Source organism: Marmota marmota, unplaced genomic scaffold (genome assembly GCF_001458135.2).
Source record: "Marmota marmota marmota unplaced genomic scaffold, marMar, whole genome shotgun sequence".
In the NCBI taxonomy this organism is placed as follows: Eukaryota; Metazoa; Chordata; class Mammalia; order Rodentia; family Sciuridae; genus Marmota; species Marmota marmota.
Window position 1 is genome coordinate 16,405,246 of NW_025999982.1, and position 15,405 is coordinate 16,420,650.

At 36.1% G+C, this 15,405-nt stretch overlaps 2 protein-coding genes across 2 annotated transcripts in view; one reads left to right on the forward strand and one right to left on the reverse strand.

Annotated features, from left to right (window-relative positions):
* The window catches only part of CUNH6orf141 (chromosome unknown C6orf141 homolog), an 8,271-nt gene extending 1,616 nt beyond the window's left edge, over positions 1–6,655 (forward strand). Inside the window, exon 2 of the mRNA XM_015487937.2 lies at positions 2,186–6,655. The gene's annotated coding sequence lies outside the window, so the exon portion shown is untranslated. The remainder of the gene's footprint in view (positions 1–2,185) is intronic.
* A 2,099-nt stretch (positions 6,656–8,754) lies between these two features.
* LOC107143659 (cytochrome P450 2K6-like) overlaps positions 8,755–15,405 on the reverse strand; it is a 23,395-nt gene continuing 16,744 nt past the window's right edge. The window contains exons 8-9 of the mRNA XM_015487378.2: positions 13,361–13,502; positions 8,755–9,459 (exon numbers count right to left, since the gene is read on the reverse strand). Coding sequence (XP_015342864.2) covers positions 9,272–9,459; positions 13,361–13,502 — 330 coding nt within the window. The 3' untranslated portion in view covers positions 8,755–9,271. The remainder of the gene's footprint in view (positions 9,460–13,360; positions 13,503–15,405) is intronic.

The window sequence follows — 15,405 nt, forward strand, 5'->3', positions numbered from 1 at the left end:
GGCGGGGAGACTTGTTTTAAAAGTTGAAAAAGAACATTAAATTTTTAAAAGTAAACATAAAATGAAGCATCAAATATAGCAAAATTTTTCTTGTTACCCTCTTCTGATGTACAAGTCTTCATCCCCCACCCCTCCATATTTCAGTGTTAAGAAGAAAAAGAGAGGAGCTAGGAAAAGAAGGGGGGAATCGAAAATTGAGCTTTGAAGGTAAATGCCATTTAAATAGGGCTTTCCCCCCAAACAATATATAATTTAGTCCAGTTAAATACCTTTAATTTGGATTTTTAAAAATTATTTTAATGTTAAAAATACAGCATATAAATCATCCAATCTAAAAATAGATAGAAATACTATATATAATGTGCCATAAGATGATTGTATAACTTATTCTTGTCCATAGCTCATTATTAATAAGATTTGTAGTCAAGAATAGATCCATAATACTTCTTTCCTGGTACTATTGAAACAAATTGTTTTCCTTATTTTATGTATTCTCCTTTGTTATTAAAATCCATCTTTGCTAACTCTTTAGAATGTGGCCGTGTTTGGAACTCTGCTTGACCTTGTTGCTATTGAAGGAGTTGTTGGTTGCAAGGGACAATTAACAAAAGTGTGGGTCTCTGGCTTTTGAAGGGTAAATGGTTGAGCATCGCAGGAACCTCAGACTCCAGGCCTTCCCATTTGCCCTCAATTTTCATTTAGAGTTTGAAATGCCCTCAAAAGATCATCTGATGCACCTCTTGCCTCCATGCAGGCAAGATAAATAAGGTCACTGTTTTACAGATGAGCCAACTTTGGCTTAGAAGTCACACTGTTGCCTGTGTAGGTCAATCAGCAAGTAATTGCATGTGCTTACCAAACAGACAAAGAATGTGATCATCTCCCTCCCAAAAGGTTGGGATGACCTTTAGAGAGACTTATTTCTAGAGGTCAAAAGATGACTGTGGACATTATGAGTTTTCTAACTTATGGTTATGAAAAGAATTAGAATCACCTGATGTCTTTGAAGCCTAATCACCTCTACCCTTTTCAGGCCTTTGAAACCTGGGTTAAGAAAGGAATTCAGCACCTGGGCTTATGTTCAAAACTGTCTGGTAGGCAGAAAAGGGAATATTGGCCTCTTAAAATGAATTTTTTTTCCCTCTAGCATCGATACCTGCCTCCTATGTAAGACTAACTTTGGCAGGTAAATATTATACCTGAATTTGTTGAGTTATCCCATGTGCCAGGTGATCGAGCATTGGATTTAAACCAAAAATAAAAACAAAAACTTTTAAAATTACCCAAAACATTAGCTTCATTTGGTTGACTTCTCTCAGGAGGTAAACTCTGGAGTTCAAGAGTTGGGTTGGGCTTAGAACTGGCTTCCTGTTACTAACTGTGTAACCTTGGGCAAGATGGCTAATCTTCATGTGCCTCTCTGGCTTGTTTGTTAAATGGGGATAATAAGTAGTGTCATAAACTTTTTTCTAGGATTAAGTTAAATGAAAATACTTAATACTGCCTAGCATACAACAGATGCTTAAAAGCTAGTGATTATTGCTAGTGTGGTTGTTATTTAGCTCACTTTTCACTCTAACCAGGCTTTAGTTTTTTATTTAATAACAAAGAGCAGAACGCATAAAACACAAAAAAATCTAGTGAAAGCCAAACCTGTGGTTTTTACTAAGATTTTCTTCTTATTCCTGAATTTATTTCTATGTTCTCCCCAAACTTAACAGATCAATAAGTACATTCCTTAAATTCCTTAGAAGCATGTCTGCAGCTTGTATAAGGACTCATGCAAAGGTTTAAAGGACTAGGGTGCAGATTGCTTGGCAAAGTCTTTGAAAAGGTTGAAAAACAGTTCTTGGCAGATAGGAGCTTTGAATATTTTCTTCAGGGCCTGTTGGGTTACCTTGTTTTCTCTCTGGAATTTAAAATCTGATGTCCTGTCATCTATAAAAGGCAGAATAGACACAAATGGTTCTTAAAAAAAATTCTGTCAAAAATGTATTTTTTAAAGTTTAATTAATATTTTAATCCAAGTATTTTTGAATTAATTGTATCTCCACAATATTTTTAAAACAATTATCCAACCTCCCTGTTGACTGCCTGCAAACTGTTCATAGAATTCCTTTAAGACAGATGTCTCATTGCCAACAAAATAGTAGTAAGTTGAAGTTCTGTTGAATTTGTTTTACAGATATCCTGATCCTGGCAGAAGGCTATTGTCATGTGTGCAGGGAACCTGAGGAAACTTTTCCCATTCACAAGTGTCCTGAGAGTGCATCCAAAGTGAAACTTATCCTCAATGCTAAGAAATCTCTCAGAATGGCTGGGTCTTAGCTCTTTGATCTTACCTCCACCTCAAAGAAAAATCTCCTCACTTAAAATTGTATTAGGTGGATGAATTGCATCAAAAACTTCCAGAAGCCACTTGGCCATTTGAGGGACTATAAGACAAATGTCACAGTCACATGATCACCATGGATCAGGCAAATGTCCACCTCTCTCAAAACCCTTATCTACAATCTTTGTCACTTTGGATAGTCATTACTGGACTGCAGCTTTTATTCTTGTTGGAGGACATCACCAGTGCTTGGTGCTTAAACTTGATGTTTAAGCTTAAGTTTTTTAAACTTAAAAAACAAGAAGGAAGAAAGAGCTTTCTATTAAAAGTTTACTCATGCCAAAAATTTGATGAGTACTATTTAATGAGGAAAAAGAAAAACAGAATAAAAAAGGCCTGGCACAATGGCACACGCCTGTAAACCCATTGGTTTAGGAGTCTGGGGCAGGATGATTGAGAGTTCAAAGCCAACCTCAGCAACTTAGAGATCCTAAGCAACTCAGTAAGATCCTGTCTCTAAATAAAATATAAAAACAAAAAGGGCTGGGGATGTGGCTAAGTGGTTAAGCACCCCTGGGTTCAATCAATCCCTGTTGCCAATCAGTAAATAAATAAGGAAAGAAAGAAAGAAAACAAAACAAAAACTGGGAGCAGTGGAGAAGGTCTGTAATCCCACCACCTGGAGGCTGTAGCAGAATGACCGTAAATTCGAGGCCAGACTCCCCCATTTAGCAAGGCCCTATCTAAAAATAAATAAAAAGAACTGGGGATGTAGCTCTGTGATAGAGTACCTCTGGATTTAATTTTAGGACTGAAAAAAAAAAAAAACAAAAAGGAAAAGAAAACCAAAATTTTCCCATGATTCTAAAACTTTTGTAATATTTGGTATGTTTTCATTATGGTTTTATTTCAATCTATTTTTATTTGTATAGATATGTATGCTATTCTAGCATAAACTAAATAGTTTTACTTTTCTGGGTATGGTCTTCACATGAACTAACATACACAAGGTATGGTTTGTGAACCAACAACAATATGCAAAATCTCAGGCCCACTCCAGATCCACTGAGTCAGATTTAGTATTTTGAAAAGATCTCTGATGATTCAAGTTAAAATTTGACAAGATTTGACATATCCTTCATCCTTAGTTCTGAGTCTTAACTTTGTTACTTATCAAAACTAAGAAAACTTTATTATTTCTCTATTTCCTACTAATAATTAGCAGTGCCATGACAATAATAGTTTGTAGAATTATGGAAACATTTAAAGTTCATAGTAAAAGTGAAATATAGTATATAGGGACTTTTTAAATTGGCAAAAGGCTTTCTAAAAAGCATGTTATGTCTTTTTAAAGAGCCTTCTTATTCTAAAGTGTTCCTAATGAACCGTTGATTGATTACTGGGTTTTAAACTATTTCAGAAACGAAGTTCCTTCATTATCTAAGAATGTAAAATAATATGTTCTCCAAAACCCCCTAGGGGAGGAAGGGCAGGAAGTCTTAAAGACAGCTCAATTGCAACAGGTCTGCAGGCTGAGTCAGGACCTGTGAGCTACTCTTGATGCATTGTGAGGGGGTGGGGTAAAGGTGGAGACTGAATTTGAATCAACTAACAGGTAAGAAAACAAAGGGCTGTGACTCTTGAACACCCTGACATCTCCAAAACCACAGACAGGACTTCGCTCTTTAATTAGGGAGGGCAAATCTTTGTTAATTTACTTTTCTAGATGAAGATAAGCAAACACAGTCCAGGTTACTTTGAGAGAGTTATGATCGGTTATTAGGTATTATGCAGTCAACAATTGCCAACAAAACATGAGACTTGATTGTATTCAAAGCAAGAGTTGAATTTAAAATCAAACTCCGATTTATAAATTTAAAATAGAGTAACAATTATTTGAGGAGAGTACAGACTTCATAAAAACAGAACAGAAGCTGTGTGTCCTGAACTTGGTGTGGTATGGCTGGCTTGCCACCTGTGCCTGTAGTCAGCAAGGAAGCAAACGCGGGGGTCACAGGACCCTAACCTTTCTTTTCTTAGAGCTTTAGAAAACTTGCTAATGTTTTTTTTTTTAAATATATATCTATATATTTTTTTAGCTTTAGGTGGACACAGTATCTTTATTTTATTTTTATGTGGTGCTGAGGATCGAACCCAGTGCCTCACGCATGCCAGGCGAGCGTGCTACTACTTGAAGCATATCTCCAGCCCAAACTGGCCAATGTTAATGTTCTCTGCTGGCCCCAGCTGCCTGCCAGTTTTACAACTCAGGACTGTCTTTCTCTGGGGCTTAGGAGCCATCCTTTGAAATGTAATCATTAAGGAAGTTAGGGCCCCAAATCCCCAGTGTTTGTGGAAGAGAAAGAGTCCAACATTTATCTGTGAAGTGTCAATTAGCAAATACAGATGGCCTAACCACATTAGCCAACCTCCTACTTTCTCATTAATTTAACCCACTGCTTAAAAACTCTCCCATCATTTATTTCAAAGGAATTGAGTTCGGTTTCTCTTCCCTAACGGCATAGTCTTGAGTAAAGTATCCCTTTGCTTACCTCTGTCCTGTGAAATTTTTTCTTCTACAATAGTGAAAAAAAGAAGCATTTTGAGTGTGGACTGATGGAATCCTATTGGCATGAGGAAGCTGGAGGCCAAATATCTAGAAGGGCAGATGGTAATGATATTGGGTTCAATCTCAGCTCCTTTTATGATTGATTTAGAGTTTTTTCTCAGGCAAGTCTTGAGTTGGAAGGGTGCAAAACCACAGGAATGCTGACAGTCATTGACCAGGTTTTGCTCTTTTGGACTGATTCCTGCAAAGGCTGTCATTGGCTTCTTAGGCTAGTTGCCAAAAAAGTTGTAGGTTGGCATTTTGCAGTAAATAGTGTCAACCTCATAGGGTTTGTTTTCTAGGATTAAGTTAAATGAAAAATACTTTGAACAGTGCCTGGCATAAAATAAATACTCAAAATTAACCATTATTATTATTTATAATATTAATGTTGTTATTGTTTACTTCATTTTCCTCTAAACCAAACTTTAGTCTTTAATGACAAAGAGCAGAAGATTTATAACACAAGAATATCAAACTTAAGCCAGAATTTTTATTAAGTCTCTTTTCTTTATTTTTTCAAATGTTAACATATCTGCTCTGGCCATTGTCCATTTATAGATTCAGCCTTTCTCTAACTTTGTGTGTATGTATGTGTGTGTTTGTGCATGTCTGAATGTACATTCACATGCACTAGATTTGGAACCCAGGGCCTTGCAAACGCATAGCACACTGTCTACTAAACAGCTACACTTTCATTTGCATTAATTTTAGAACAATCTTGAAGTTATCATTAGAAACCAGAAGACTCAGTTACAGAATTCTGGGAGATTTAGTCACAGAATTCTTCTTTGACATGACCACGTTACACATAATTGCTTAGAAACATTCAGATCATCGCATTGCAAGTCATTTCTTTATGGAAGTGAAGTATGCCTTGATATCCTGTCTGTTAGCACCCAAAATACTGTCCAAAGGATTAGTGCCACCTTAGTGGACCTGATGTAAGGCCTGCATAGAGTCTACCTAGGCATGGAACATTATCCAGTGGCCACTGAAGTTATAGGGCAGTAAACCTAATCTTAAAACAGCATATCTTCCCTCTGGTTCAAAACTCTGAATGTTAAAGCTGCTTTGTATGCCCATTGGACAATCCTCAGGTATATGTTCTGCTTTATGACTTTGAACTTGTTTTGAGATTACTAGGCACCTATAAAAGTAGGTATGATTTAAAACCCTGAATTCAACTTACTTGGGAAAGGAGTAAGCAATATAGGGGGTATCAGAGAACTTCCCAGGGAGGGCTTCTGAATGCTGTCAACTTCTTTAAGGATTCTCCTACAACCTGTATCCTTGTCTCAGAAGCCCAGAGCATATCCATGGACTTCCCAGCCAGCCTCAGTGTTGACTCAGATCCTGGACCTTATAAGGATTCAGGATATAGTCTTACCATCCCAACAGACTGAAAAAATATACAAATTTATAATGAGATAATCTTGTAATAAAATCGGTCATAATTCTCCTCTTTGGGTGTTATGTTGGAGAGGAAGAAAGGGTATTCTGACTTATATTCAGTTGGATGCCAAGGTTTAGGCAATTGAAGGGGATGGAGATTCCCAAATAATAAACAGTAAGTACTGCATTGTCTTTAGACATTTTCAAACAATGATAAAGCCAGACTAAATATCTGCTTTTTATTATTACTATGTGTTTTATGATAACATACTTTTCTCCTGGTCAAAAAAAAAAAAACTATTGTTGATCTAAATTCTAAACAACCTGCAATTGTTGTTTGAATTTTAATCACAAGGGTATAAGCTTCAAATCAGTATATTTTAATTTTCCTTTACTTTTTTTTTCTGTGTGAATGCTTGAAGAAGTCTTATTGTTGTCCCCCAGTACCTCTGTCTTACTGTCCATCTCTCTGCAACATAATTATACACACACAGACTCAGCTATCTGCGTTTAAGAGTAAATTCCTAAGAGTTTACAATCTTTCAAGCGGGCTTTGAATTTACTTTATGTCTCCAACCTTTCTCTATTTCTGCATTTCAAGAGTAGATTCAAAATAAACAACAACACAGCTATTGTATGACAGTCTATGTAACTATGGAATGCAAAATTTACAATACAGAAACAATTAAATATAATATTTTGTTTTATAAGTGCCAATTGAGTTCGCCAGTAAATTACTGATTTGATATATCTTTAACATAAAATTTATTCTTTTTTATTGTTAATTATTTTAAAATTAAAGTGTTAATTAAGTAAATAAAACATTACGTGAGTAGTAAAATTTAGTTGCTTCTTTTGCAGACATTTCAGTTATATTAATGTTTACTTAGTCACTACTTCACAATTATGTACATTAAATGATGTTATATCAGATTCTCACCAAAGGTTCAAAGTTATTTGTTTTTCTTTATGATTGTGACTAAACATTATTTTCTCATCTGCTTCTGGTAACAGACACACCATGTGTGCCTCTGCCAATATTTAATCACAAAGTCATAAAAATGGAAGGCTGACAGGGCTGTAACTAAAACTTAGATTTTCTGATCTCTAATCAAAGCTGTTTCTATTATTCCCTATGGAAGAGAAAGAAGTTCATTAATTAATTTTAACTTTGGATTCAGAATTTATATAATTTTTAAATTAATTAATTAATCAATCTTTTTTTTTTTTTTGCCACTAGGGACTAAACTCAGGGCCCTCTACCATGAAGTTTTGTCCCCAACTGTTATTTATTTATTTATTTATCTTGAGACAGGATCTTGCTAAATTGTGTAGGTTGGTTTTGTACTTTCCATCCTCCAGCCTTGGCTTCCTGTCTCTGGGATTACAGGTGTGCACCACCACACCTGGCTAACTGAAATAATTTTGAACACAAATTATAAGTACAACTGAGAAAATGCAAGTGTATTCAGGCAAAAAATTAAGGTTAGTAGGTATAATTTCTTTATTATAAAAACATTTTATTTAGTTCATTGGAAAGTCAGGGCACCTAAGTATTACTCATTTGACTTACTAAAAAATGTTTTGTGGAAAATGATGGATTGGGGATGACTTATACGGCCTAACATTCCTCTCAGCCTTACTCAACTGTAGGCAGTTTTCCTGCTGACTAGGCCCTGTTCTTGGAGTCTTTGAGAAATTTTTCATTAATTCTTTCCCTTTGAGATGTAAGATGGTCTGATCATAGAAATATTTGTAAAATCAGGAATAGCTCTGTGTGCTGAACACATCCCACTGCTCAAACTCCCTCTTAACTTCTTCTAGTACTTTTCCATTGCTGACCCTACTGCTAAATCGTCTTTCAACTCTTCAGTAGAGCTTAGCTAAGTTTTAGCCTATTATGATATCCTTTAAAAATGTCATCTTTGATTGTTTATCTTTCCCAGTATGGTTTTTTTATTAAAAAAAATTATTGGTATTGGAAATTGAACCCAGGGGAGCTTTGACACTGAGCTACATGCTCAGCCCTTTTTATTTTAAGAGTGGGTTTCACTAAATTGCCCAGATTGACCTCAAACTTTCGGTTCTCCAGCCTCAGCTTCCTAAGTGACCTAGCAGGTATGCACTGTGCCCTGCTTCCCAGTATGATTTTTAATTTGACAGAAATCAGATAGAAGCAGGGAATGCGTACTTGTGTTGTTGATGGGTAAGTACACTAGACTTTATAAAAGTTAAAAATATCTTGTGTTTCAGGGGAACCCACAATCTTTTCCTTCTCCTGCAGTCATGGCCTCTTGCCCATGATTCATTGGGACCTGAACAGTGAACATGAATGGGGCCTCTTCACATTCCAATAATGCCAGGAGCAGCAAGCTGTCTGTACTCGTACAATTATCCATTACTAACTTCTGTTATTTTGTTGTTGTTGTTGTTGTTGTTTATTTACAGAATGAAACCAAGCCTTATGTTTAGTGTGATCCTCAGTGGAACTGAATTTTCTTCATAGCAGTTTTGATAAAGTTATGGGTCTTCCGGGTCAAATTTTTATACATTCCCCTTCACACAAACACCAATTCTGACTTTTGATAGGCAATAACTAGAGTCACTTATGCCTTGGAGGATCAGGTCAGTGTCACCTTTAAAGGAAAAAACCCAAGAGCACTAAGTGGAGGTTGTTTTTTGTCAAATGTTCTGTTCATTTATTGTCTTGAACAATGGCATTAGGAAGGTTTCTTCTTCAGCAGTTAGTATAGGCAACTTAATCTGATCTGACAAGATAAACCTATGTGAGGGTGTGGCAAATGGCTTAAGTAATTCTTAAGTGTTTGGCAGAATAACATGGCTGATAAAATGCAGGGAAGGGATGTCCATGCTAATGACCACAAGATAACACTAACTGAATATAACAAGATAACACTAACTGAAGCTGAAAGAGCTTAGACCCTGAGCAGAGCACATATCTTATGAGGCATTGGTCTTGTCGTGAAGCCAATATCCGGAGTGAGATCCAGGTCCAGATGGGAAACTCCATGGGGCGGCTGGAAAGTGAACTTCTGCATGAGGCTGGTGAAAAAAAGGAATAGCTCCATCCTGGCCAGCGACTCACCAACACACTTCCGGTTACCTGGAGAGATGGACATGTTGGAGGGTTACAAGACGGAAAAAAACATCTGAAAAACAATCTAGACAGAGACAAGAACAGAACTGTGTAGAACTGTCATTTAACCTCTTCTGAGCCTCATCAGCCCTCTCTCCTTGTTTAAACCCTGGAGATACAAGGTTAAGTACAAATGCCAGATTTACCTTATAAGCTCCTTTAGAGAAAAAATGCTATTAAACATTAACATTTTGATCTGCAAATTTTTGTAAGGGTTTGGATATGAGGTGTCCCCCCGCCAAACTCCTATGTTAATGCAGGAATGTTTGGAGTTGAAATGATTGGCTTGAGAGAACCATAACCTAATCATAATCAGTTCATGCTAGTTTGAATGGACTGACTGGGTGGTAATGGACTAACTGGGCTGTAGGAAGATGGGATATAGCTCAAGAAGGTAGGTCACTGGGGGCATGCCTTGGAAGGGATAATCTTCCCTGTGGCCCCTTACTCCCTTCTCTCTCTGCTTCCTGGCCACCATGAGCCCAGAAGCGCTTCTCAGACCTGCCCTTCTTCGATAATGTTCTGCCTTATCTTGGGCCCAGAGCCATGGAGTAGGCTGACCATGGACTGAACCTCTTAAACTCTGAGCCAGAAGAAACCTTTCCTCCATCAAGTTTTTCTTATTGGGTATTTTGGTCACAGCCATGAAAACCTGACAAACACAAATGTCATAGTGTCATGGAACACATTGTAATGGTACCTAATGAGGCTTGGAGGACCAAGGAGGGCTCATGCTTTGAATGAGAACTTTAGCAAAGTTAGCCAGACAAAGATGGAGGAAGATACGAAAGGGAATCTGATGCTTTTGAAGACTGGAAAAAAATTGACTTGGGCTAGAGAACAGAGTATGAGGTAGTTTATTTTGATTCTGATGCCAAAGGTATGAGTAGGGACTTGATTGTGATGATCTTGAAATCTGCTGATGATCTTGAAATCTGCTGATGATTTCAAGAAGAGAGACTTGGTTGCTATTATTCTAAAGCCTGAATTATTTGGAAAAAATGTCTAAAAACTGAAATAAAATTGGGACACAAATTTTTCTTGTTAGGTTTTTATGAGAATAAGTGGGATTTTAATGATGATATACATTTCATAACATATGTTGAGGATGGTATATCTTGTTCAGTGTAAGTTTAATGAGTTTTATGGTTGTCCTATACAACAAGAGCTGTATATTTGACTAAAATGTAGCATTATTAAAAGTTTAATGAGTTTTATGGTTGTCCTATACAACAAGAGCTGTATATTTGACTAAAATGTAGCATTATTAAAAGTTTCTGTTTACAATCCTTCAAAAGGTCCAAGTAGATCTCCTCACGTCTACTCCCAAGGTCTCTAAAGCCTACACCTGCTGCTTACTTTATGGCTCGTAAAATTTTGTAGGGTTGTTCAGTTATATTTTTTCTTTTTTTAATTGAATATAAATCACAAGTCCTATGAATCACAGAGGATTTCAAAGCTCCAGGAAAATATTAAAATGTAGATATTTTACCACAAAAGGAAAATATCCCATATTAGTGCTTTGGTTTATAGGGGATCTCTGGGATTTAGGCTTTACAGACAAACTTTGCCTGGTAACAAGCCAAGATTTTTCAAGGGTGAAAGACCATGAATATTACCTCTCTGCATCTATTAAGTAAAAGTTAACCATCCAACTCACAAACATATCATAAGATATAATTATTGAGCTTGCTCTGACACTACTATTGTTCTCAAGGGATTTTCTGTGTAGTGGGTAAATACAGAAAGTGAATAGGCAATGAAAAAACAGCATCATAAAGCATGGGGGAACCTGTGGAAAGAACATCTAATCTAGATTCTTGGGTTAGGTCTTCCCACCTGCTCCTAATGAATGCATGAATGAGTGGTGCTAACTGAATGAAAGATTAAAAACAACTTAGGGTGTCAATGATTTACCGCATGTTTAAGCATTATTGAGTTCCCTAATAAGAGCTTAGCTATCCAACATAATAAAGCATGTTTTATGATAGCTTATATAGACAAATAGGTGAAAAGATGGTATGGTTTTATGTATTTCAAGAAAAGTGCCATATACAAAACTGGGAGCCATCTTGGAGGGCAATTAAACATATTCTAATTAAATAAACCTTCCAGAGAAAAAGATTTACAACTTATTAAGGTACATAATAATTGGTAAGAAATGAATGGGAGAAGAGAGTGACTTCAACATAAGTAGAGGAATTTGGGTTTTGGGGAGATCTTACCATCTGAATTGAGGCACAAAAGTGGTTTTATAATATTATTTTTTTCATATGGTGACTGTTTGATGATGATCATATTTTAAGAATATTTCCATTTGTTTATGATAAAAAATAATATTGTGTCAGATACAGTGGTGAACGCCTATAATACCTCAGATACTTGAAAGGCTGCTGCAGGAGGATCAGGTCAGTCTCAGCAATTTAGTGAGATCCTGTCTTCAAAAATAAAAAGGACTGGGGACATAACTCAGTAGTAAAGCGCCTCTGTGTTTAATCAACAGTAACAATAAAATAAATAAATAGTATTGCTACTTTTGGATTTTTTTTTTTGGTTAAAGCAGTAAATAAATGCTAATTCTTTAAGTAAATTGGGAAAAATCCTTTTAGAATAGGCCATATTACAAAAAAACTTCACTGCTAGCTTCTTGTCTTACAGTCTAAAGCAGCCTCCAGCCTCAGGTACATGAGAATCTAGAGAAGGCCCTGATTCAGTGTTGATGGTAGCTCAAGAGAAGGAGTAAGTCATTCTTCACAGTGTAAGAAGGGTGTGGAGGTGAATATAATTCCTTCTTTCTAAATTTCAACAGCAGTAAGTTCAAGAGCTGATAAGAGAGTCTGAAAATAACTTTTATATGTGATATAATCATTCCTTTTCTATTTTCTTTGTAACATCAGGTTTAGAATTAGATGTAGTTAAAAGTACCTCCAGAGACCATCATTCATCTTTCCATAACTCTCCACAACTCTAGGTGAAAAGATGGTATGGTTTTATGTATTTCAAGAAAAGAGAAACAAAGAGAAACAAGGAAGTGTTCAGAGAAATTGAGCTTATAACACTGCAAACTATATGCAAAATGTTTTTCTTTCCTTTAACTCTTGGTCCAGATGTGCTATTGCCTTTGATTTGTCATCATTATATGCAACATTTTCTCCTATATCATTGTGTGTGTGTGTGTGTGTGTGTGTGTAAAAATCAGGAAAATGGATTGTGCTTCATATCTCCACACCACTTACTTTCCAGTGGGTGAAGAAAGCCTAGTACTGAGGTGGCTGCTGCTTGGGGCTTACTGAATGGTGTCTGGGGTGAACCTAAGATATGATTTATATGAGTAGAAAGACCAGGATTCACTAAGGACTCATGATGCAGTGTTGCCAAAACTCTGCTAGGAACATAGAAGAATTAATTCCAGGCTTTTGGGAATCCAGACAATTATGGGGGTAACTCCACTGAGTTCCTTGAATTTACACTAGTGGAAATTACACATTTACACTAGTGGAAATCTCCTCCCTCCCATACCCCAAAGAAATCCAAAGAGAAATGCTGGTATTTACCTGTTAATGCAAGGCTTTTCTGGTGGGATGAAGTGGGTTGCCCCTTGTTTCCCTGCTTAATTCTTTCCTCAAACTCCAGAAGTTATACCTGGTCGTAGTCACAAGGAATCTTCAAGGGTTCCCTAAGAAAATACCATTCTGATGCTTAAATACCCTGCAGCTAATTTAAAGTCAGGGAAGGACAGAATATCTATTGTTTCCACTCTTCCATGTTTCTGGAATGTACTACCACATAGAAAAGCATGCAACCTTAGCATAGTCCTAAAACAAGGAGTGCAAATTTCAGACTACCATTCTTAAATAAGATGCCTTACCCACTGAAAAGGGCATGAATGCTTCTCTCTTGACAAACTTTCCCTTGGAGTTGAGGAAATGCTCAGGATTAAAAGTGTGTGGCTTTTCCCATTGTGTTGGATCCTGAAGTACTGAAGTCAGCAAAGTGATGACCTCTGTGCCCTAGAAATAAAAATGCTTTAATTGAAAGAAATTAAATTCCTTCCTGAAAAGTGACTCTCAAAAGGTGTATCAGGATCTCAGCTGGCAATTTCTCAGATGCAGTGTGCTCTGGAAGGAAATGGAAGAGGGAGAATTGGAGATGCTTCAGGCAGGGCCCATATGAAATGTTTATTTACTCACCAAAATTTTATTCACTACCTCCCTAAAAATGAAAGCTTTGGAAGAGAACTGGAAAGAAACTCTTATTTAGCATGTGGTTGCTATTTGATCACAGCATGTTATATAACATGCTGTGTGATGGGAATTATATAGTCCTCATTTGGGATTGTGAACCTTAGATGAAAGGATACATATATAAAAAACAAAAAAACAAAACTGAGTTCCTGGAAGGTTTGGGGTCTCAGTGATGGTTTGCTCTCTTATCCTCAGGGACTATGAGAGTGGATGCTAAATCAAACAAGCCCATCAAAACAGATTCTCAAAATTGAGCTTTCTGGCTTCCATAGCTTGGCACATGCTGTAAAACAACTTCCTACGAAAAAAAGGAAGCAATTTTAATTGTGACACAGGAAAGGATAATCTGAGAACTAAAATAAATAAAGTGAAATAATGATAAAAACAAAACCCTGGTCTGGTGATATAGCTCAGTGGTACAATGTTTGCCTGTTACATAAGACCCTGGGCTCAGCTCCTCTCCCGACCCTACCCCCAAGTCTTCCCCCAAGTTATGGACACTAATCACTACTTCATCTTGCCAGCTATATCAAAGGCTTTGTAATACCTATTTACCGTCTTCTGCTGTGTAATACCTACTTATCTTCTTCTAATTAGCTGTTTTATCATGTGATATCTGTATATTTGAATCACAAACAGCTAACAATTTCTTTAAAATATTTTTGTTTATAATTTTTCCTCCTCATCTTATTCATCCATCCATCCATTCATCCATTCATCTATCCATGCATTCATGTATGATTAGATATACTTGGGCATTGTACACTGACTTTCTCTTGTATAATGGCTGTGTTATTTCCATTTCACCAAAGAGATGATTGAGACTTGTTGAGACTAAGTGACCTAACACCTGATGGCATGATAGGTCACTGTATAACTTCAAAACCCTTTTAAATACAATATTTTATCACTGAGATCTCTATAAAACTGCAAAACCTTTTAAAATACAATATATTTTATATATATAATATATTATACTGGGGATAAAATATATATATTTATATTCAATTTATATTGAATATATATTTATATTCAATTCAATATATATATATATATACTGGGGATTGAACTCAGGGGTACTCAACCACTGAGCCACACCCTCAGCCCTATTTTGTATTTTATTAAGAGACAGTGTCTCACTGAGTTTCTTAGTGCCTCGAAGTTTCTGAGGCTGGCTTTGAACTCACGATTCTCCTGTCTCAGTCTCCAAAGTCACTGGGATTACAGGCATGCACCAAGGTGCCTGGCTTAAATACAATATTTAATACAATATTTTATTTCTAGCCATCTACCTTGGCTTGCAGCAAATAAATAAGAAATAAGTTAATAAGTTCCCATCTCTATTAACTGAAACATAAACATGGCCTCTGTTTCCCGATGTGCAGACATCTATATGTATCCCTGACTTCCACTAGTAAGCTGAGGAAATATATATATATATATATATATATATATATATATATATATATATATACACACACACACCAGACACACACACACACACTCAAACACACACAAACACATACACACTTATATGTGTGTGTGAGTGTGTGTGTTATATATATGTACATATATATTTTACATATACATATATATGTATATATGTATATAAAAATAAATGTATTTTAAGGATAGTTTATATATGTACATTATATATATATATATATAT